Source organism: Hypanus sabinus, chromosome 4, assembly GCF_030144855.1.
Source record: "Hypanus sabinus isolate sHypSab1 chromosome 4, sHypSab1.hap1, whole genome shotgun sequence".
Taxonomy (NCBI): domain Eukaryota; kingdom Metazoa; phylum Chordata; class Chondrichthyes; order Myliobatiformes; family Dasyatidae; genus Hypanus; species Hypanus sabinus.
In genome coordinates, this window is record NC_082709.1 from 8990750 (window position 1) to 9015139 (window position 24390).

At 39.9% G+C, this 24390-nt stretch overlaps 1 protein-coding gene across 2 annotated transcripts in view; it reads left to right on the forward strand.

Moving 5' to 3' along the window:
* osbpl11 (oxysterol binding protein-like 11) overlaps positions 1–9316 on the forward strand; it is a 133865-nt gene extending 124549 nt beyond the window's left edge. Inside the window, exons 12-14 of one of the 2 annotated variants that reach the window (XM_059966357.1) lie at positions 1171–1353; positions 6228–6381; positions 7658–9316. In XM_059966357.1, coding sequence (XP_059822340.1) covers positions 1171–1353; positions 6228–6381; positions 7658–7735 — 415 coding nt within the window. In that variant the 3' untranslated portion in view covers positions 7736–9316. The remainder of the gene's footprint in view (positions 1–1170; positions 1354–6227; positions 6382–7657) is intronic. The other variant, XM_059966358.1, reaches the window with a different exon arrangement.
* The last annotated feature ends 15074 nt before the right edge of the window (positions 9317–24390 follow it).

Here is a 24390-nt window from a genome sequence, read left to right on the forward strand (position 1 = left end):
AGCACCAATAGTGTTATACTGTTTGCTTTTTGAATTGTGTTATAAATGCACCTTATTTGATTTAGTGGCATGTATGTATATGGTTGAAATAACAATAAACCTGAACTTGAACATCTTTAGCTCCTTCCTGATCACATTATAACTGTTGAGACTTGCCTGAGTTTTCTGCTTCCTAAACCTTAAGAATATTTCCTTCTTCCTCTTGACTAGATGTTCACTTCTCTTGTCAACCATGGTTCCCTCCCCTACCATTCTTTCCCTGTTATCAGTGGGACAAACTGATCCAGAACCCCATGCAAGTGCTCCTTAAACAACCTACACATTACTACTATGCATTTCCCTGACATCTGTTTCCAGTCAGATGCTCCCAAGTTCTTCCCTAACATCGTAATTAGACCTCCCTTTGTTAAATACTTGCACACATCATCTGTGCCAGTCCTTGTCCATGGCTATGCTGAGGGTCAAGGAATCATTGTCACTTATTTCCGAAGTCTGGTCCACCAAGAGGCCAGATCTTGCCAATCCACTAGATGGAAATAATTCAGAGAATGTGCAGCTTGGGTGATCAATTGTTGGGTTGAATTGTTCTCCAATCTTGGCAATTTACTTGCAAATATTTCATCATCATGTGAGGAGGCATCATCTGTGTGTTGTTAATTGTGAAATGCCCTCTAAATGCTTAGCCTTTTTATACCTGTCAATCAGCTGATTGACCATTATTACAACTGAGTTACAATTGTCCCTACATCACAATTTTCTCCATAATGATGTCCAGTATATAAAAGCCAAGCATTTGGAGGGCATACCACAATTAACAGCGCATTATGATGTCTTCTTGCACGGTGCCAAAACGTTTGCAAGTAAATTGCCAAGATTGGAGAACAACTCCACCCAACAATTGATCACCCAAGCTGCACATTCCATTAGGAAACCAGAGCATCTGAAAGACATTCACAGTCTCAGACAGGACCTGCAGACTGCATGCAGAGAGCATCAGGACTGAATCTAGATCCCTGGAATTGAAAGCTAGAAGCTCCACCTAAAGAATTACTGTGCTGTATTCATCACACAGGGCAAAGTCAGAACTGAAGTTGATTTTTTTTTTGGCTTAAACATGAATCTGTGTTATGGCAAAATTATGTGATTGGTACTTTCCAACTTCTCCTCCAGAGTGACAGCTGAAGTGAAGCACAATACAACAAACACTGTTGTATGCAGAGTGCAGGGTGAATGGAATGGTGTGCTTGAATTCACTTACAGCAATGGAGACTCAAGAACCATTGATGTCACTAAACTTCCTGTCACCAAAAAGAGAGTGCGGCCCATCAAGAAACAAGGCCCTTTCGAATCCAGGTAAAATAATTAATCTCATGCATTCCGAGCAGTAATTTCCAGAACGACAATAATGTTACCAATGGACATTGTTGACCAGTCATCGCAGAAAATATCCTGCACACTTTCATACAAATACATTTCATATTTTAAGTTTACATGCTCTACATCTTGGGTGGAGGGATGGAAATGTGTCCCTATCAAAGGAGGTGTAAGTCATTCTTCCAGTCTGTTATCCTACATGTCACCCTTGGGCAAGGTGTAGCACCTGCTTAGCCCTCTGAACAGAGTCATGTGAAGCCATGGGAGCAGGTGGTAGATGGTCATATGAACAGCTGGTGCATTCAACCACTGGCACCAGGCAGACAATCTCCGAAGGGTATTGATAAAAGCTGGTGTCACTCGTCTTGTAAAGACACTGCCCAGAAGAAGGCAATGGGAAACCACTTCTCTAGAAAAAAAATTGCTAAGAACAATTGTGGTCATGGAAAAACCATAATCGCCTATGTCAATGACGCAGCACATAATGATGGTAATGACTGTAATGTGCAGCTCGGGTGATCAATGGTTGAATGATGGTAATCACCATTTAATACAAAACATGGGAGTTTTTTTAAGTTGCCTTAAACTTTTCAGGACTGTTTTCCATTTTTGTGTAACAGCTATGATGAGAAGTAATTACTGGAAATGGTGACATATTGGAGATCTACAAGACTTTCCATCTCCATCTTCTCTCCCAACGTTCCAGTATAGCTGGGATACCCAATGACTTGTTCTCCACAGCTGCCTGTGGCAACAGATTCCACAGATCCACCACTCTGGCTGAAGAAATACCTCCTCATCTCTATTTTATATAGATGTCCCTCTATTCTGAGGCTGTGTGCTCTGGTCTTAGACTCTCCCACCATAGGAAACATCCACTCTGTCAAGCCTTTCAACTTTTGATAGGTTTCAATAAGTTCTCCCCCTCATACTTTTGAATTCAAGTGAGTACAGACCCAGAACCATCTGGTTCTATTATCTATACTCTTCAGAGATTGTCTGCCTGGTGTCAGTGGCCACATAACCAGGACTTGTGATATGACCCAGCTGCTCATATGATCATCCAGTACCTGCTCCCATGACTTCACTTGATGCTTATCATGATGGGGGAGGGTGACTCAGCAAATGCTGCACTTGCCCAGGCTATCAAAGGGAAGGAGAACCTTGCACCTCATTTGCTAAAGACATACCTCCACCCACAGTCAAAAATTGCTGATTTTTTAAAAATGTGGTTGTTCACATCTGGAGATGTAATTGATTAAATAGCTAAGGATTTTTGCCAAAATCAATAAAGTGCATTGTTCCCTTTTTGGGCGCCAGAAAATGCTTCTGGCCTCCTTTTCAGAAGTGGGACAAAACTTGTACTGCAAGCAGAAAGCAGAGATCTCTTGATAGATCAGGGTCAGTTCTTCTGCTGCTTGTGCGATGGGGAGGGGGAGTGGGCTTCGGGGTTCTGATGTTTCTGTTATTCATAGAATATTATTATTCTGTGGGGTTTCTTCTTTCAAGGATATCTGCAAAGAGGAAGAACTTCAGATTGTGTACTGTATACATTGCTTTATATTAAATTAAACCAATTGAATAATTTTATTCATGATGTCAAGGAATTCATAACAGTAGTCTTGCTGAAGGTAGTTGTGTTAGAATAGACAAACGGAGAAATGTTCATTTCTGTAGCGTTATTCGTGTCCTTTCCAAAGCATGTTACAGAAACTGAAATACTTTATCGTTACATTCATTGAACTACAGTATTGTACTGCTATTACAGTACCAATAGAAAGTATTCAACCCCCTCCCCCAGAAGTTTTCCTGTTTTATTGTTTTACAACATTGAATCATAGTGGATTTAATTTGGCTCTTTTGGCACTGATCAACAGAAAAGTCTCTTTCCTGTCAAAGTGAAAACAAATTTTTATAAAGTGGTCTAATTTATTATAATTATTAAAGACAAAATAATTGATTGTGTAATTACTCAACCCCTTCAAGTCAGTATTTAGTTCTGGCAGCAATTAACAACCTTGAGTCTGTATATAAGTCTGTTATCAGCTTTAAACATCTGGACACTGCAATTTTTCCCCATTCTTCTTTACAAAACTGCTCAAGCTCTGTCAGATTCCATGGGGATCATAAGTGAACGGTCACAAATTCTCATTTGGATTGAGGTTTGGACTCTTGACATGGCCACTCCAGGACTTAACTTTGTTGTCTTTAAGCCATTTCTGTGTAGCTTTGGTCTTATGCATGGGGTCATTGTCTTGCTGGAAAACAAATCTCCCAAATTACAGTTCTCTTGAAGACTGCTCCTGGAGTTCTCCTCCAGGATTTTGCTGCATTCATTTTACCTTCTACCTTCACAAGCCTTTCAGGGTCTGCTGCAGTGAAGTATCTCCACAGCTTGATGCAGCCACCATCATGCTTCAATGTAGGAATGGTGTGTGGTGTTTGGGTTACACCAAACATGACATTTAATCTGATGGCCAAAGAGCTCAATTTTCTTTTCATGACTGTAGAACCTTCTTCCAGCTGACTTAGAGACACCCTCATGCCTTCTGGAAAACTCAAGCTGAGATTGCATGTGAGTTTTTTTAAACAATGTCTTTCTCTTTGCCCCTCTCCCATATAGCTGCGACTGGTCAAGCACTCAACCAGCAGTTGTATGCACAGCCTCTCCCATCTCAGCCACTGAAGCTTGCAACTCCTCTGGGGTTGTCTTAGGCCTATTGGTGGCCTTCCTCACTAGTCCCCTTCTAGCACAGTCACTCAGTTTTTCAGGATGGCCTGCTCTAGGCAGATTTACAGCTGTGACATTTTCTTACCATTTCTTGATGATTGACTTAACTGTACTCCAAGGGATATTTATTACCTTGGAATTTTTCTTGTATCCATCTCCTGACGTGCTTTTCAATAACCCTTTTGTGGAGTTGCTAAGAGTGTTCTTTTGTCTTCATGGTGAAGTTTTTGCCAGGGCACTGACTCACCAGCAATTGGACCTTCCAGATACAAGTGTATTTTTACTACAATCAATTGAAACACATTGACTGCACACAGCTTTCCAAAAACAGATCTTCATTTAACTAATTATGTGACTTCTAAAACCAATTGGCTGTACTAGTGATTTAGTCTGTCATATTAAGTGGGGGGGGGGGTAGGGTGAATACAAATGCAATCAATTATTTTGTGTTTTATATTTGTAATTAATTTAGATCACTTTGTAGAGATCTGTTTTCACTTTGACACAGAAGAGTCTTTTTTCTGCTGACCAGTGTCAAATTAAGCCAAATTAAATCCACTGTGATGTAGTATTGTAAAACAATAAAACCTGAAAACTTTCGGGGTGGTGAATACTTTTTATAGGCACTGTATTTTCTGCAGCTGTTAGTTTATCACCTTATAACTTGTAGCTCCACAACTCATTGGGTATTTTTTCTATAAATATATTTACCCTATTTTGGTGTGCAGTAAGACTTGGACCTCCATTTCCTGTTGGATGAAGAGAAATTTTCTGAAGCCCCCCCTTTTTCCACCATCTCTAATCCTTGTATTATCAATTTTTATCAGGCTTGTTTATTGTCTTCTGCATTGTAGGTACTTCCCACTTTATAGGGTCAAATAATTTCATCGAGTCATAGCATCATAGAAAAGTACAGTGCAGAAACAGGCCCTTTGGCCCATCTAGTCCATGGCAAACCATTTAAACTTATGGATGTAGGAGTTTATTGACCTGTACCAAGACCATGGCCCTCCACACCCCTACCATCCATGTACCTATCAAAACACCTAAATGATCTCTCCATGGTTTCCTTTGTGCACAAGGAAGAAAATTATTGCTTTTTTCCCCCTCCTAACTAATCCTGGTATATCTTCAGTGCACCCTCTCCAAGTGCCAAAACATTTTTCCATGTAGCAGAGGTCCTAGTTACTATAGAGGAACTGTAACATCTAATTTGTACCCCAAATAATGCTAGTACCGATTAAACTATTTATGTGATGTTGATTGAGGGATAAATATTATCCAGAACCCCAGAAATAACACCCATACTCTTCAGCGTAATTGGTGACAGTATCTCCTGCCATCTGTGATAGAAATCATTGGTTCTTAGTCCTTCCCCAACAATTCACAAGCCTCTTTCTTTTTCTACAAAGCCCATTGTCTCCCAGCATCAATTACCATTTTGCCCTAGCAGTCTACCTTCAAATCCGTAAGTTCTGCAATAAGTTCAATCTTGACTGAAAATTCTGACGTTAATCAGGACTGAAAATTGACATTCTGGTGATGTGCTAAGTAAGGAGAATTTAAATTGTTCCTGTGTGGGCTTTTATAAACCTTTTGAATCAATTTTAAGAAGAGTTGAGAAGATATCTTACCAGTGTCCATCCAATCATTATAACTAAAAGAATCACTTTTTGAATGTGTGTTGTTTTCAGAACATGATGTGGACAAACTGATTGCTCATTTTTTCATCGCGCAACATTGAATACAATTTTAAAAGTACCTCATTGGGTGCAAGCTCCTCAGAATGTTTAAAAATATGTTGGCAATGTCTTTGGAAGGAATGTACTCAAAGTTAACTGAATTTAGTCTTGTTTTTTTGGGTTGATAAGATCTGTGCATCATCCATACCAAATATTTTGTTGAATATTTAATAGTCTGTTGATTCTTTTATTATTGTTGGGTTAGAATTCTTTACCCTATGGTAATGGGTGATGAATGTGAATTAATAAGGATAATTAATGACTGCCTTCAAGTGCAAATCAAGGTTGGAAATAAATGGGCACCTTCCAAGCTGTGACTATATCCTGTTTTTAAAAGTTCACTGTCATGTATTTAACAATGTAATTTCTATGTTTAATAGACGCTTGTGGCAACACGTGACTGAAGCTTTGAGGGTAAAAAACATAGCAAAGGCAACTGAACACAAGAGCTTACTAGAGGAACGTCAGAGGTCAGAAGCCCGCCACCGTGCAGAGACAGAGACACCGTGGAAGACAAAGTATTTCCATCAAGAGGTAACCTTTGGCCATCAATCCTTAGAATTCATGGGAAATAATAATCTAAGCAGCCATAGACATACATTTGCACAGTTACAGCAGGCTGTTGACTAAGAGTGGGAAGCAGGCAGGAAGAGGGGAATCATGGTTGGGAAAACGGGAGGGAGCGGGAAGAACCAGAAACACATTCTGTAATGATCAATAAACCAATTGTTTGGAATCAAATGACCTTGCCTGGTGTCTCAGGACTAGGAGTGCCTGCACCCATGCCACCACCCCATCCTTGGCAATCCTTTTCTGCCACCTGTCCCACACCCCTCCCAAGGCGTTTCACTCTCCATTCCCAACATCCTTTGCTCCTGAGAGGTTTACAAAACTCCCTGTGCAAAAGTCTTAGGCACCCTAGCTATATAAATGTCACTAGGACAGTACTGTATGTTTTTCCATCTAAAATGAACATTTCATAAATTTAAATAAAAGACTCTGGATAATGAACATCAGCAATTGAATTAGGTGAAAATGGTCAGCAGGTCAGAGGAAGAGAGTTTCTGTCTGGCAACCTTTCATTAGAATCGTCCAATTCTGATACAACTAGAAATACTAGTTGTTTAAAGTTACTGAATGAATTGTGTATTTCTGAGAGCAGTCAGGTAATACCAAGCCCTGAGCTTTATTAGAATAGAGTAAGATAACAGAGTTCACAGTGGGACTGGAATGGGGAATGAAAGACAACTGGTTCATTCGTGCAACACATTTTATTTTGATTTGATTTCATGAGCATTGAATAGAATACGCAAAAATCAAAGAGATTCGAGTCCGTCATCTAGAATGAGAGCCATTTGTATTCTGTCCCTGTGTCTGACCCATCCTTTGAAAGCCTCCTGTTGTCCAACTAAATGGCAGAGCAAACTCAGAGGGTGGTAGATGTATGGAGGCCCACGGTCCCAGTGCAGGTTGATGGGAGTAAGCAGTTTAAATGGTTTGGCATGGACTAGATGGGACGAAGGGCCTGTTTCTGTGCTGTTCTTTTCTATGACTCTGTGGTTGAATTTATCTATTTTTCTTTGCTTCGATGATTACAGGCTGCCTAGGCCAGAGTTCTTTTTAACTCAATTATAAAGGCAGCCCCTTACAGTTAATTAACTTTTAATAGTTCTTTTTCTACTGCTATTTTATGTCTGCCTATTTTTCCCTTAGAAGGCAAATTAACCATTCTGCCGCAACAGTTTTCAGCAGTGTATCATCTTTTACAGCTTTTAGTCTGAATATTTTTTCTTTGACCTGTATTTGGTAGGGTGATGGATGGATCTATTACAAGCCCCTGTGGAAATCTGCAAGAGGCTACACTGAGACAGCATCACCAGCACCTTAGGTTCTGTGCAACTGGACTACAGCAACATGGTTTCAAGTAATAAGCAATCACATCCGTAGCTGTGACCAATGTTATTTAACCATGATGGTTTCATATTAAATTGTAAAATGCAGTAAATCTCTTAGCTGCTTTTATTAAATATTGTGTGTCTGTATGATATAATGTAAGATTGCTTTACACATTGGCATGTTAGCAGAAAGGACTCTTTAAAATTACAGGACAATGAATGAATTTTTATCTTCAATTACATTTTATATCTTATCTGAAGCCTTTTGACAATTACTTTTTGGCAAGGATCTTGTATTATTTTAACACCTATATTTGAAAAAAATATTACTTTAATGATTGCAGCCTCAGAACAAAAAGCTATTTCTAATTGGCACAGTGAAGTGCTCTTTTGGCTTGTTCATGCAGTTGACAAGAAAGGCTGAAATGCTGGACTGTTGATCAGCCTATGGAACTATTGCAACAAAATATGCCAGAGTGATCCTTTGGCTTAATCTATTACATATGATCTTTTTAAGAAAGACTATTCAGGAAAAATTTGTCATATGAAGTTCCTTTACGTACATTTCTTTAAAAATTGCGGGCAATTAAGAAACTATCCCCCAGAAAAGGGTAAGCAGATTGAAAGCAGTGAATACTTGTTTCCAAAGTGTGCCTTACACTGTATCATTTGTTGTTTTTTTTCTTAAGTATAGTCTTCCAATTAGTATGTGTGAAATTATCTGTTGCAGCTTAAATACGGATGTTAATTTTCATCTCGAACTGAAGATGTAGTGAATCTTATAAATTTTATTTCATCCTTTTTGCTAAAACTGCGTAACAAGCAAACTTCCATAAATACAAGATTTTTTTTAAAGGAAGTGATTTTAAATGAATTACTTTCAGGGGAACAACATGGATGGTGAAATCATGATTGTTTTATCTGTGCAGAAGTTCCATGAAATATAACTTCTAAAAACACAAAGTAAAATGATGCTCTTTCACAGGAAAACCCATCATTACTGCAGAGATTTATTTTGCTTATTTTGTGTGTGTGGCAATAAATTTGAAATACCACAAGGTACTACTGAGCATTTTATGTTGTATGAGAATTATTTTGTTTGTTAAATATTGCCTCTGTGACAATGAAAATGCTGTTCACGTTTCATGAATGTCTTGTGATCCATACAATAACAAGAGAAAAAATGTTTTTCTAGTTTTTGTGTAAGGCATAACTTATAACCTCAACTCTTAAGTTATGAAATTTTCCACATCAGCTAAGTTTCCATTCATTTGTGTGGAACTTCAATTTCAATTTTTCTTTTTAAAGTTTAATTGAAATTAACTGAACAGATCTTAATTCACAAAGACTTTGTTTTGTTACTGGAGTATTACAGAAATAGAAAGTTCATTCTGTAATATATTGAATATGGAGAGATACTAAAAAAGAAAATATCGTTACTCATTGTATTTGAAATAAAAGTTCAACTGTATTTCTTGTCTCACTTTGATACTACAGTACTGTATATTTTGAAATGGTACCTAGTTCACTGAAGGAAACTCAAAATGACACTCCTATGCTGGCATCAAGTGTAAAAAGGTTTAATTAAATATTTTGCAAAACATGTTGACTTTATGGTCATAAACAAGAAATTCTGCAGATGCTGGAAATCAGAAGTATTACACACAAAACGTGGAGGTACTCGGCAGGTCAGGCAGCGTCTATGGAAATGAATAAGCAAAGTTTTGGGCCGAGACCCTTCTTCAGGACTGGGGGGGGGGGGGGAGGGAAGGAGGATAGCTAGAAGGTGGCATGAAGCCAGGAAAGGTAAAGGGTGTGAGAAAAAGCAATCTGATAGGAGAGGAGAATGGAGAGAGGAAAGGAGGAGGGGCACCAGGGGTGATTGATAGGCAGGTGAAAAGAGGTAATTAGAAGAAAAGGGAAGGGGAGGGGGAAATTGCTGAAAGTGGAAGACATTGATGTTCATGCCATCAGGTTAGAGGCTACGCAGATTGAATATGAGGTGTCGCTCCTTCACCCTGAGAGTAGCCTCATAGTGACCCATGGTTACATGTCAGAAACAGGAATGGGAATAGGAATAGGAATTAAAATCATTGGCCACTGGGAAATTCTGCTTTTGGTGGAAGGAGTAGAGGTGTTTGACAAAGCTGTGCCACAATTTACAGCGGTTCTCAACAATGTAGACAAGTCGGCATCAGGAGCAGTGGATACAATAAATGATCACAACAGATTTGCAAGTAAAGTGCACAATTTTATGATCATCTTTCTAAAATTCTTATTTTGACATGGCAGTTGGGGATAAAACTGATCTATGTAGTTATTCTAGTGGACAATGCTATAAAAATGGTACAATGTTCCATTTATTAGTTTTATAAATGTTTCATCATTGCATTTGTAAAACACGTCAAGTACAGTTGAATTGCAGTGGGACATTGATAGGATACAAAACTGGGCTGAGAAGTGACAGATTGAGTTCAACCCAGATAACTGTGAGGTGGCTCATTTTGGTAGGTCAAGTATGATGGCAGAATATAGTATTAATGGTAAGACTCTTGGCAGTGTGGAGAATCAGAGGGATCTTGGGGTCTGAGTGCATAGGACACTCAAAGCTGCTGTGCAGGTTGACTCTGTGGTTAAGAAAGCATACCTTCATCACTGACCTTCATCAATCGTAGGACTGAGTTTAGGAGCCGAGGAATAATGTTGCAGCTATATAGACCCCTGGTCAGACCCCACTTGGAGTACTGTGCACAGTTCTGGTCTCCTCACTACAGGAAGGATGTGGAATCTATAGAAAGGATGCAGAGGAAATTTACAAGGGTATTGCCTGCATTGGGGAGCATGCCCTATGAGAATAGATCGAGTTAACTTGGCCTTTTCTCCTTGGAGTAATGGATGATGAGAGGTGATCGGATAGAGGTGTACAAGATAATGAGAGGCATTGATCATGTGGATAGTCAGAGGCTTTTCCCCAGGGCTGAAATGGCTAGCACGAGAGGACATAGTTTTAAGGTGCTTGGAAGTAAGTACAGAAGAGATGTCAGGGGTAAGGGTTTTTACGCAGAGAGCGGTGAGTGCGTGGAATGGGCTGCCGGCGACAATGGTGGAGGTAGACGATGGGGTCTTTTAAGAGACTCCTGGATAGATACATGGAGCTTAGAAAAATAGAGGGCTATGGGTAACCCTAAGTAATTAATAAAGTAAGTACATGTTTGGCACAGCATCATGGGCTGAAGGGCCTGTATTGTGCTGTAGGTTTTCTATGTTTCTGTAACAGAAGTTTGGAGTACTGCATAATAAGGTCAAAGCGCAGAAGAATTCTTGGCACAAATGTAAGGCTTTGGGCTGGATATTTTCTTAGATTGAGCATTAATGATCACTTTTGTGATGTCTGTGTTCTGAACTAGCTTTAGTGCCCAATCTCTGGTTACAACAGAATAATGTAAAATTCTAAGTGGAAGTGGACTCAGTGACCACTTTATTAGGTAGTTACTGTAACTAATGAAGTGGCCACTGAGTGCATGTTGGTGGTCTTCTGCTGCTGTACCCTAACCACTCTGAGGTTGGGTGTGTTGTGCATTCCAAGATGCTCTTCTGCACACCACTATTTAACATGTGGTTGAGGCACTGTCACCTTGAACCAGTCTGGCCATTCTTCTCTGACCTCTCGTTAACAAGGAGTTTATTCCTACAGAAATGCTGCTCAATTGATAATTTGATTCAAATCTCAATTGATAATTGATATTGCTGCTCTATTGATCACACCATTCTCTGTAAACTCTTGAAACTTTGTGTGAAAATCCTAGGAGATCAGAAATTTTGAGACACTCAAACCACCCCATCTGGCACCAATAATCATTCCATAGTCAAAGTCACTTAAGTACAATTTTTTCCCCATTCTGATATTTGGACTGAACAACAACTGAAACTTTTATCCATGTCTGCATGTTTTTATGCATCAAGTTGCTGACACATGATTGGCTGATCAGACATTTGCATGAATGAGCACCTGTGCAGGAATACTTAATAAATGGCCACAATGTGTATTTCATACACTGTCTACTGAAATACCAATCTGTATATGCATTCTCTTTACAAATGGTGTAATGAAAACATTCTGTCAAGGTAAGGCTCAATTTTGAGGTACTTTTGGTCAATGCAGCATCAATTCTATGAATGAGATCAGTTCCACTTGCCATCTCTCTTTGAAAAATGGGTACATTCAGTGTCTCTGAATGTGGACTCCTTTCTAATTGAGTATTTTTGTTTCCAACACTTTTCTCCAGCTACTCGTAAAGCCATAGTTCCACTTCTGTGTGTGGTTAGTACGTACAGTTTAATTGCTCGTAGGGTTGAGTTGGCAGCCATGGTAGTGAGTCACAGAGGTACTGCTTGTTTTTAATGTTGAGGGCAGGTTGCTTGCAAATTTCAAGCTTGGCTTAACCTTGCCTCTGTAAATAGGATGACATTTGGCTGACCTACTAGGAATCACTAGGAGTATGCTCTAAATGCTATGAAGTTAAAAGTAAATTTGTTATCCAAATACATGTACGAAGGGTGATTGATAAGTTTGTGGCTACAGTAGAAGGAATCAATTTTAGAAAACCTAGCACATTTATTTTTCAACATAGACACCTCCTACATTTACACATAATCCGGCAGTCGTGGAGCATATGGGTGTTGGACATCCAGAAAGTGTCCACAGATGGGTAATTGATAAGTTCATGGCCAAAGGTAGAAAAAAGTTATACGGCTCTCATTACATGCACATGCAGGTCAACATTGAGTGATTATGCAGAAGGTTTGAAGTTAATAATTCATCTCCTTCTACCTTAGGACACAAACTTATCAATCACCCCGATGAGTTAGTAACTTCAAACTTTCTGCATAATCACTCAGAGTTGCCTGCATGTGCATGTAAAGAGAGCTGTATAAGTCATCTCCTTCTAGATAGGCCACAAACTTATCAATTACCCCTAATGTGGACACTTTCTGGAGGTCCATGATCTGTATGCTCCACAACTGCTAGACTAAGTGTAAATGTAGGAAGGGACTATGTTGAAAAATAAATGTGCTAGATTTTCTAAAATTTACTCCTACCTTAGGTCATGAACTTATCAACCACCCCTGCTATGTCATTGGATACAACCCTGAGATTTGCTTTCTTGAGGACATACGCAGAAATCCAAGAACCACAATAGAATCAATGAAAGACTAACCTATGTGCAAAAGACAACAAACTGCAAATAGAAAAGAAAAAGAGAAATAAACAAATAAATAAATAAGCAATAGATAGTGAGAGCATGAGATGAAGTGTCTTTGAAAGTGAGTCCACAAGTTGGGGGGACATTTCAATGATGAGGCAAGTGAAGGTAACTCAACTGGTTCCAGAGCCTGATGGCTGAGGGGTAATGATGGTCCTGAACCTGGTACTGAGAGTCCTGAGTCTCCTATTCCTCCTTCCTGATGGCAGCAGAGAGAAGAGAGCATGATCTGGGTGGTGGGGACCCTGATGATGGATGCCTCTTTCCTGCAGTGGCACTCTCTGTAATAGTGCTCAATGGTTGGGAAGGCTTTATCTGTGATGGAATGGGCCATATCCACTATTTTTTGAGGATTTTCCATGCAAGCATATTGGTTGCATCGCAGCCTGGTATGGAAACACTAATCACATCTATAGAAGTTCATTAAAAGTTTTAAATAAAATGCTGAATCTCTGCAAGCTTATTTGGAAGTAGAGGCGCTGCTGTGCTTTCCTCATAATTCCACGCACGCTGGGCCCAGGACAGGTCCTCTGAAATGATAACACTAAGGAATTTAAAGTTGCTGACGTTGTCTATCTCTGACGCTCTGTTGGGGTAAGCTCATGGACCTACAGTTTCTTTCTGAAGTCCATAAGACATAGAAGCAGAATTAGGCCATTTGGCCCGTGGAGTCTGCTCTGCCATTCAATCATGACTGATCCTTTTCTGTCTCCCCCCTCCCAACCTCACTCCCCAGGCTTCTCCCCAAAACCTTTGATGCTGTGTCTAATCAAGAACCTATCAATCTCTGCCTTAAATGCATCCAGCGACCTGGCCTCCAAAGCTGTGTGTGATCACAAATTCAACACAGTCTGCCAAAAGAAATTTCTCTGCATCTCAGTTTTAAATGGACGCCCTTCTACCCTAAAGGCTGTACCCTCTTGTCATAGATTCCCCACCATGGGAAACATCCTTTCAACATCTACTCTGTCTAGGCCTTTCAACATTTGAAGGGTTAAAATGAGATCCCCTTCTCATCCTTTTAAATTCCAGTGGGTACAGGCTGTACTGCTGCTGCAAAAAAAAGACCGATTTCATGACATAGTGAGTCATGATAAACCTGCTTCTATATGGATCTCTATTGCAGACAGAAAGTGGAAAGGAAAGGGGGAAGGAAGCAGGAAACACTAGAGAGACATTCTTAATGATTAATAAACCAATTGCTTGGAATCAAATGACCTTGCCTTGTGTCTCAGGGCTGAATGTGTCTGCACCCGCCTATAGAAAGTATTCACCCCGGAGAAGTTTTCACGTTTTATTGCTCTACAACTTTGAATCACAATGGATTTAATTTGGCTTTCTTCACACTGATCAACAAAAAGAAGACTCTTCCATGTCAAAGTGAAAACAGATTTTTACAAAGCAATCCAAGTTAATTGCAAATATATAAAACAAAATAATTGATTGCATAAGTAGTCACCCTCCTCCCCCTTTACTCTGAAACACCAAATCATCACTAGTGCAGCCAACTGGTTTTAGAAGTCACATAATTAGTTAAATGGAGATCTGTTTTTGGAAAACTGTGTGCAGTTAAGGTGTTTCAATTGATTGTAGTAAAAATACACCTGTATCTGGAAGGTCCGACTGCTGGTGAGTCAGTATTCTGGCAAAATCTACACTATCGAGACAAAGGAATACTCCAAGCAACTCCGCAAAAAGGTTTTTGAACAGGAGGTGGATACAAGAAAATTTCCAAGTCACTGAATGTCCCTTGGAGTACAGTTAAGTCAATCATCATTCATATTGTGATCGCTGGTTCCTAAGGGTTCTTTTAACTTAAGCTCCCTAATCGCCTCTGGTTCATTACATAACACCCAATCCAGATAGCCAATCTCCTAGTAGGCTCAATGACAAACTGCACAAAAAAGCTATCTCTTAGGCTTTCAACAAACTCACTCTCTTGAAATCCATTACCAACCTGATTTTCCCAATCGACCTGCATGTTATTTCCTGTTGTAACCTGTGGTCCTCCTCCCAGCCACTGTTGGGAGGCCAGGATATAACTGCGATCAACATCCTTTTACCCCTCAGTTTCTTAACTCAAACTACAAGGATTCAACATCTTCCAATCCTATGTCACTTCTTTCTACTGATTTGATGCCATTCATTATGAGTAGAGCCACACCACCCCCTCTGTCTACCTTCCTATCCCTCAGATATAACGTGTAACCTTGGACATTCAGCTCCCAACTACAATCATCCTTCAGCCATGATTCAGTGATGGCCACAACAGCATCCCTAATGAGCTGATTGATACTCAGCCTGCTGGCTGCAACTAAGTCCCATCACCTGCCTGCCCTTCCTGACAATCTGACTGCACACTGTCTGCACTTTTTTTTACCATCTGTCCTTTCCTGAGTCCCTTCTCTCTAGTTCCATGCTAAGCGAATTTAAACCCTCCCCAACAGCTCTAAAAAACCTGCCTGCAAGAATATCGGTCCCCCTTGGGTTCAGGTGCAACCTGTCACTTTTGAACAGGTCATACAAGAGATCCCAATTGTCCAAGAACATGAGTCCCTGCTCCCGGCACAGCTTCTCAGCCATGTATTTATCTGCCAAATCATCCTGTTTCTGCCCTCACTGGTGCAGCAACCCAAAAATTACTACGTGGGAGTAATTGGGGCCCACCACTGCATGCAATATTCCAGTGCTTTATCATCCCTCAGCGTTGCATTCTTGCTTTTACAGTACATTCTAGTTCTCTGAAAATTAACACTAACTTTGTATTTGCCTTCCTTCTTACTGACTCAGCCCGCTAGTTCACCTTCAGGCAATCTTGCACGAGAACTCCCAAGTCCCATTGCACATCTGATATCTAATTTACTCCCTGCTCAGAAAATAGTCTATTCCTTTATTCCTTCTGCCAAAATGCATGACCATACACTTCCTTACATTCTTTTCCATTTGCTATTTCTTTGTCCTGTTTCCTAATCTGTCCAAGTATGTCTGCGGACTCCCTCATTGTTCAACACTACCTATTCTTGCATCATCTGCGAACTGTGCCACAATGCCATCAATTCCATCATCCACATCATTAACGTGTCATGTGAAAGTACATAGTGAATCCAACACTAACCCCCTGTAAAATGCTGCCTGTCACCACCAGTTAATCCCTTTATTCATAATCTGCCTTTTGCCATTCAGGATAGACTCTAGCATCTTGCCAACTACTGAAGTTAGACTGGCTGGCCTATAATTTCCTGTCCTTTGCCTCACCCTTCTTATAGAGTGGGGTGACATTTGCAAAGTTCCAGTCCTCTAAAACTATTCCTGACTCCACTGATACTCAAAAGATCACTAGTAATGTCTCCACAATCTCTTCAGCTACCTCTTTCGGAACAATGGGATGTAGTCCATCTGGTTCAGGTAACTTCTCTAGACCATAAGACCATAGGATATAGGATCAGAAGTAGGCCATTTGGCCCATTGAGTCTGCTCCACCATTCAATCATGGGCTGATCTACCCCAGACCTTTCAGCTGTTCAAGCACCTTCTCTTTTCTAATAAGAACTACACTTCCTTCTGACCCCAACACTCTCATTTCCAGCATGTTGCTGGTGTCTTCCACAATGAAGACAGATGCAAAATGCTTCTTCAGTTTGTCCACCTTTTCTTTGTCCCCATTACTACCTCTCCAACATAATTTTCTAACAGTTTGATATCCACTCTTGCCTCCCTTTAACTCCATACCTGAAAAACTTTGGTGTTCTGTTTGTATTTTGGCCAACTTACCTTCATATTTCATCTTTTCTCTCCTTGTTTTTAATTGCCTTCTGTTGGCTTTTAAAAGCCTCCCAATCCCCTAGATATCTGCTAATGTTTGCTCTATTAGAAAACCTACAATACAGGCCCTTCACCCCACAAAGCTGTATTGTGTGCTCTCTTCTTGCTTTTGTGTTGTCTTTGACTTTCCTTTAGAATACTTCTTCTTTGGGATGAACTGATCCAGTATCTTCCGAGTATATTCATTCATAAAGTAGGCTTGCTTTAGAAATTAGTTCTGATGTGATTTTTCTCAATTTAAATTGGATAGTTTGGAATCTATCGCTAAAAGTAATGTTCCAATTATTAAACATAATTACCTTCCCCTTCCTCTGCTTATAGTTCAGTTCTATTTTTCTTGTTAGAGATTTCTTTTTACCAAGTGTATTTGTTTTTTATTAATTTTCATGTTTAACTCTGACCATATCACTAGTTTATTGTTTCTGGAAATAAATTCCCAGACTGAATTTGGCCGTGACACTGATATTTTTATCGTGTTAAATTCCCCACAGCGATTCAAGTCTCTGCTTTACTTGGACTCTATTTATTTCTATTGAAGAGGTATTTGTCGCATTTTTCGCTTGCCACCTGTTGAGAGAAACGTAGAATGGGGCCTTGGAGAACGAGGAAGGGTGGGGAATGCAAGAATTATAAGATGATGAGAGGCACTGTTGGTGTAGATAGTCAGAGGCTTTTTTCCAGGGCTGAAATGGCTAACACAAGAGGACATAGTTTTAAGGTGCTTGGACGTAGGTACAGAGGAGATGTGAGGGGTAAGTTTTTTACACAGAGAGTGGTGAGTGGGTGGAATGGGCTGCTGGTGACGGTGGGGGAGTGGATACAATTGGGTCTTTTAAGAGGTACAAGGGGCTTAGAAAAATAGAGGGCTATGGGTAGCCCTAGGTAATTTCTAAAGTAAGTACATGCTTGGCACAGCATTGTGGGCCAAAGGGCCTGTATTGTGCTGTAGGGTTTCTATGTTTCTAATTGGGATATCAGAAGCAGATGGAAAAGGAAAGCAACACGGAGAAAAGGAAGTGGTGGTCTCTGAGCAAAGCTATTCAATCTCATATACTGGAATCAGAAGTCGGCCTTCAACTTGACAGTTTATCAAAAAATAGCTCCTTCCATACTTACATCTAGTCTTTTGTTGGATGTTTTAGTGTTCCCCTACATAAACTTCTGTCACCTGCCCTGCCTCATTCCCTAATAGGAATACAAGTATGGACACTCTTGTTGGGACTTCTATGTACTGATTAAGGAACGTTTACTTAACACATTTGACAAACTTAATCCCATCTAGTCCTTTTACAGTATAGGAGTCCCAGTGGTATACTTATTGTTGAGGGGAGTCACCTCCGAGTTTAATTGCTCTCCTCATCAAGGTTCCATTCTTCACCTGGTGTGAATCCTCTTACCCATGTGCTATAGAGCAAGTCCTAGTCATCCTGTGTTTTTTGATAGCTAATTTGAGTCTGAATTCCTATTCCTGTGTTTAGACACTTAATGGATTCCAAGGTTCACAAGACTGATTCTGGAAATGAAATTGTTGACATGCATGGAGCATTTCTTGGCTCAGGACCTGTTTAGCAGAATGGGTGCGGGGGGGGGGGGGGGGAGCGGATCTCATGGAAATCTATTGAAAATTGGAAGACCTAGATAGAGTTGGAGGCGGGGCGCTGTTTCCTATAGTGGGTGAGTCAAAGACCAGAGGGCACACGCTCAGAATAGAGGTCTGTCCAATTAGGAGGATGAGGAGGAATTTCTTCAGCCGGTGGGTGGTGAATCTGTGGAACTCATTGCCACAGGCAGCTGTGGAGGCCGTCATTGAATATATTTAAAGCAGAGGTTTGATTGTTTTTTTCTTCATTAGTCAGGGCATCAGATGTTATAGGGAGAAGGCAGGGGAATGGGTTGAGAAAGAAATTAAATCAGCCATGAATGAATGCTGGAGCAGGCTCAATGGGCCAAGCGGCCCAATTCTGCTACATTTTGTAGTCTGATCCCCATTTCCTTCATTATCAAAAGTTGCAACTTTCTCTTCCTTCTCCTTTCCAAACCCACAGTTCTGTTGACACCAGCCTCATTTACTCACATGACTTTAACAGTGCGCAAGGTACCACTGCCCTCCAATCCCTCATCTTCCTTCCTCATTCACCTCTTTAATACATTCCTTCAAACGTAGCTCTTTGACCAGTTGCATTCAACTATCTCCTTTTATTTTTTGTTGAGAGTCAATCTTTTACTGATTCATCTGTAAAGTTCTTGGTCTGGGATGTGTTGGAATTAGTGGTATGATTATTCCTGACTTAGAATTCTATGTTAGAAAATGAAAACATATTTTGATGTGACAATACTAAATTAAATATACAAAATTTTAAAATGTGAAAATTATTGTTTGAAATGTTTGCTCCACAACAACTCTGAAGTAGTTTGAAGTAGTAATCTTTGGATTACTAGCAACAGATTAAGCTGAGAAATTTTGAGTAGAAGGAAGTTACAAAATACACTGATTAAAAAGGCAGAACTAAATTGTGTGTTTTCTACCACTGAACAATTGGAATCAGAGTTCCAGGAAATGTTTAGCCTCAAAATAATAAACTTGCAGCTGCAGGAGTATCAGGCAGGTATGTGACTAGGAATGAATCTGACAATACTTGTATCTTATTGAACAATGAAAGCAGCTGAAGAGGCTGTACTGTGTCAGCAACGTTAAGTGTCTAATAATAAGTATACAAATCAGTATCTTACAAAAAAGCTGCTGTGCTTTGTAGTTCCCTTGTTACCCACATTTGTTGTAATGGGATAGAGTCATGGAATCATAGAAGTGCAGCACAGAAACAGGCCATTTGGCCCATCTAATCCATACCCAAGCCATTTAAAATACCTACTCCCATCGAGTCTATACCTTTTGAGAGTCCAGGTATCAGTGTGCAATGTACTCTTATCTGAATTCGGACTAACTGGAATATGCAACTTGCTAGTACAAATGCAGAGTTTATACTGTATATTTCAACTGTGCTAGGTGTGTTTCCAGGTATTAATATGGGTGTGATGTTTAGTTGGTTCAGAAAGATGGGTTGATCTCTTTCCTTGAACAGGATGTAGGTGTTGATTGACGATTATTTAATACCTATTCCCAGATGACATTTTGATTTGGCTGTTTTAGGGTTCTGTGCCAGCACGTTGGGGACAGGTTGGGTCAGATGTCGCATTCACTCTGTGGTCACTGCATTTGGCACAGCTAAGAAAGAGCCCACCGAGTGTACGTTCGTGGTCTTCAGCTGCTGTAGCCATCCACTTCAAGGTTCGCAGTGTTGAGTCAGGGATGCTTTTATTCATGTCACTGCTGTAACCCGTGGTCATTTGAGTTGCTGTAGTCTTCCTGTCAACTCGAACCATTCTGGCCATTCTCTTCTGACCTCTCTTATTAACCAGGCATTTTCACCACACAACTGCCACTCACAGGATGTCTTTTGGGCTTTTTACTACCATTCTTGTAAATGCTGTTCTGCATAAAAATCCCAGGAGATCGGCATTTTCTGAGACATTCAAACCACCCCGTCTGGCACCAGCAATCATTCCACAATCAGAGTCACTTAGATCACATTCCTTCCTCATTCTAATGTTTGATCCAAACAACAACAGAGCCTCTTGACCATGCCTGCATGCACTTTGCATTGAGTTATTGCCATATGACTGGCTGGTTGAGTCTTTATGTTATCGATCTGTTGTACAGGGGCAAGCTAATAAAGTGAGGTCTGGGTGTATATGCCAGCTCAAGTAAGAATAACTGATTTATTTCTGCAAGGTGCACCAATGAATCTGTAGGGTTTTTAATGACAGTCTGATCAAGGATTTTGAAGTTTTGTCTGAAATATTTGATATAAGTATTTTTCATGAGAATAACTGTGTATATCTTTTGCTTCCATTGCTTTATATTCAACAGAAATGGTACATGGGTATGTGGAGTGCTTCTTGCTGATACTGCCCACAATAAAATGAATCTCAGGGTTATATATGGTCACATGTACATATGTACTTTGATAATAAAACTTACTTTGAGCAACATTTGGAATTTTCATGGGGACTCTCTCAATCATCTATTAATTGGATTGGAAAGGCAGGGTGTCGGGACTGGAACGGTGGGTCCTGCTCGATGCTCTGCGACATTTACGCTGCACTGACACTGAGGTATTGGGCCTGCTCTGGGCTTTATGTCTGTGGACTCTGCGACAGAGCAGTGGAGGCTACCTCAGTAAATATATTTAAAACAAGGTTGGATAGATTTTTGCGTAGTGGGGGGAATTGAGGGTTATGGGGAAAGGGCAGGTAGGTGGAGATGAGTCCATGGTCAGATCAGCCTTGATCTTATTGAATGGTGGAACAGGCTCGACAGGCCAGATGGCCTACTCCCATTCCTATTTCTTATGTTCTTACTCCACTATGTGCTGAACGTAGGCTGAGGCTGCAGCTGTGGCCTGCTCCACCTGCTTCGGGTTTCGTGCCTGAGGACTCACTTTCATTCTAAATGCTATTTACACAATTTGTTTCCCTCTCCCTCACCCTTGCCCCTTCCTCCCTTCCCCTCTCCCTCACCCTCTCCCTCTCTCTCCCTCTAAACCTCTCTCCCCACAATAGGTGTTTGTTGGTCTTTTTTATGGATTCTTTTGGGCTTCTTGTTTTGTGGCTGCCTCTGAGGAGATGAATCCAAGGTTGTATGATGTATACATACTTTGATAATAAATTTACATTGAACAACATTTTATTATTTTTATTCAGTTGTAATGCTTCATAATTAATTTTACTGAAGCATTTATAAGAATAAGACTTGTTTGTTAATAAAAATATGACAGATAACATGCTAAATGCATTTATTAGATTAAAACATAACTAATAAAAACAGCCCTGTAAATTTAAATATATACATGCACATAATAGTAATTTTCCAATAATACATAGAACTATCAACAATATTAATAATTTTTCATTGCAAAACAAATAAAACTCATGTGGTGAGTATTATAAGGTATGGTCTGTATGCATTTCAGAAGGCGGTTGGCTTTGATTTTACATGATGTCATTGTATAATATAAAGAAGAAGAACCAGAAATCTCAGGATTCAGAATATAGCACGGTATGCAATCCTGATTGACATGGTTTGCTGTTGACTAGAATCCTTTATTGTGTTATTAACCAGTAAAACACCAATAGGCTGAAAAAAAACACCAATGGGTATAAAGACTATTTTTTTTAAAAAAGGCTCTTCATACTCTCCAGTGAATCAGCCATCACAGTAGGTTAATGATGCTCAAACAACAGTTTCAAAATCACTGGAACTTTTATTTTTATTGATAACTGTGTGTATAGCAAGGAGCCAGTCAGATTTTACACATTATTACAGTTCAAGCTAGGGTTGCACAGAAATTGCATGAGCATATTGTCCATCTTATGGAGGAGTATTTATCTATATTTTAGACTTAATATGCAATATTTATACAATTTGACAAAATAATTATTGAATGCCATGAACTGCCAAACATTGAATCCGGCACTTTATTGCTATTAATACTAGTGTATAGTGTTTTACTTTGGTAATGCAGTCCCACATCATTGAAAATATGATGAAGAGCAGGCTGATTGATGGATATATACATCTCAGATAAAACTGGATATACCAAATATCAATATTTTTGTGCAAGGTAATGGTTCCTTTTGTGTCAATGACAATATCAAAAGGAAATCCACCCCAGCAAGGCACTGTATTTTTCCTTAGGAACAGTATGTCACACATGTTAGATTTTGGTGTTTTTCCAAAAGCAAATCAATGTCATAAACTTGTGAATAAAGGTTCTGCCTGTTCTGCACAAATAAAAAGGAGTACTTATTAAATTGAAAAGGAAGTAAAAAAAAGCCTGTGAGACTGGTAATTAAAAAAAAAATTAAAATTGCTTTAAAGAGAACCAAAAATGAGCTAAAAATTGCAAGGGCTTGGTTCCATGCCGTATTTCTATCACACCCAATTGCATTTCAGCTTTTGACAATGTATCAAATCTGTGGTATAGGTGTGGTGCCTCTTTTAACTTGCCTACATGCTATGCTTTTAACTCTCTACACTCGACTGTAAATTCCTTTTACCTATACAATTTCTGTCACCCTGAGTGGCAGCTGCATTGTGGGTTCATTATTTAAAGCTTAAGATTACAAGAATCTGTAATTGTGTTCTCATGTTTAGCTAGGCATAGAGGGCATCGTATTAAATTTTTGTTTTCCTTCTAGTTCAATTCATTGTTGAAAGATTTTATGTGTCTGTATGAAGCAGAGTTAAGGAATGTGCGGTCGAGATACTCCCATTGCAGGCCATTTTACCTTCGGGCACCTGCAAATCACTGAGCCATAGCTCGGGGTTGAAATAATTGCACGAGCTTCACTTAGTATAGAAATACAAAATCAACAGGTGATTCCTGCTAAGAAGAACTTTGATTTGGAAAGATATTTAGATAGAAAATAGCAACTCTTGAAAAAAGGTTTGAACAATTAAATTTAAAATCAACTATTAACTTTAAAGTGAGTGGTACTTTAATTTATTTCCTTTTGCAAATGAATCATAGCAAAGTCTTTCAACAACCACTCCTAATTACTTCAGAAACACAAAGTCTGGAGATGCTGGAAGTCCAGAGCAACACACACAAAATGCTGGAGGAACTCGGCAGGTTTGGCAGCATTGTGGAAATGAATGAACAGGTTACATTTTGGGCTGTGACCCTTCGTCAGGACTGGAAAGGAAGGGGAAGACAACAGAATAAAAAGGTGGGGAGAAGGAAACAAGGCTAGCTGGAAGATGATAGGTGAAGCCAGGTGGGTGGGAAAGGTCAAGAGCTAGAGAGGAAGGAGTCTGATAGGAAAGGAGAATAGATAATAGGAGGAGGAGACCCAGGGGAAAGTAATAGGCAGGTGAGAAGTGAAAGATCAAAGTTGGGAATAGAGGAAGGAGTGGGATGGTGATTTGCTTTTCTGGAAGGAGAAGTCAATATACATGCCATCAGGTTGGAGGCTATCCAGAGGGAATATAAAGCATTGCTCCTTCACCCTGAGGGTGGCCTCATCTTGGTACAGAAGGAGGCCATGGATCGACACGTCAGAACAGGAATGGGAATAGGAACAAAAATGTTTGGCCTCCAGAAAATCAGCACTTATTTAACTGGTGCTTATTCCCATTTCATTTCAATGAGCAAAGATCAGAATTGAGCTGCCACTATCCAATCATTGTAGTCATAGTGACACAGGTAAATGGACCTCCAGTGCACAATAGCTGGACAAATCAACAAATTACTCATTTATGCTTATTCTACATTTAAAAAAAATTCTCGTCCTACATTCTCATTACTTCCCCTAGATTTACCACCCACCAATACATAGTGGCCAATCAAACTCTCAGCCTCCACATCTTAGATTGTGAGAGGAAGCCACCAGTCCCAGAGGATGTGGAATGCCCACAAGTTGAGGACTGAACTCCGGTTTCTGACTCTGCAACATGCTGCCTGCATTCGCTGTGCAACTCTGCTGTCTACCTAACTGGACCT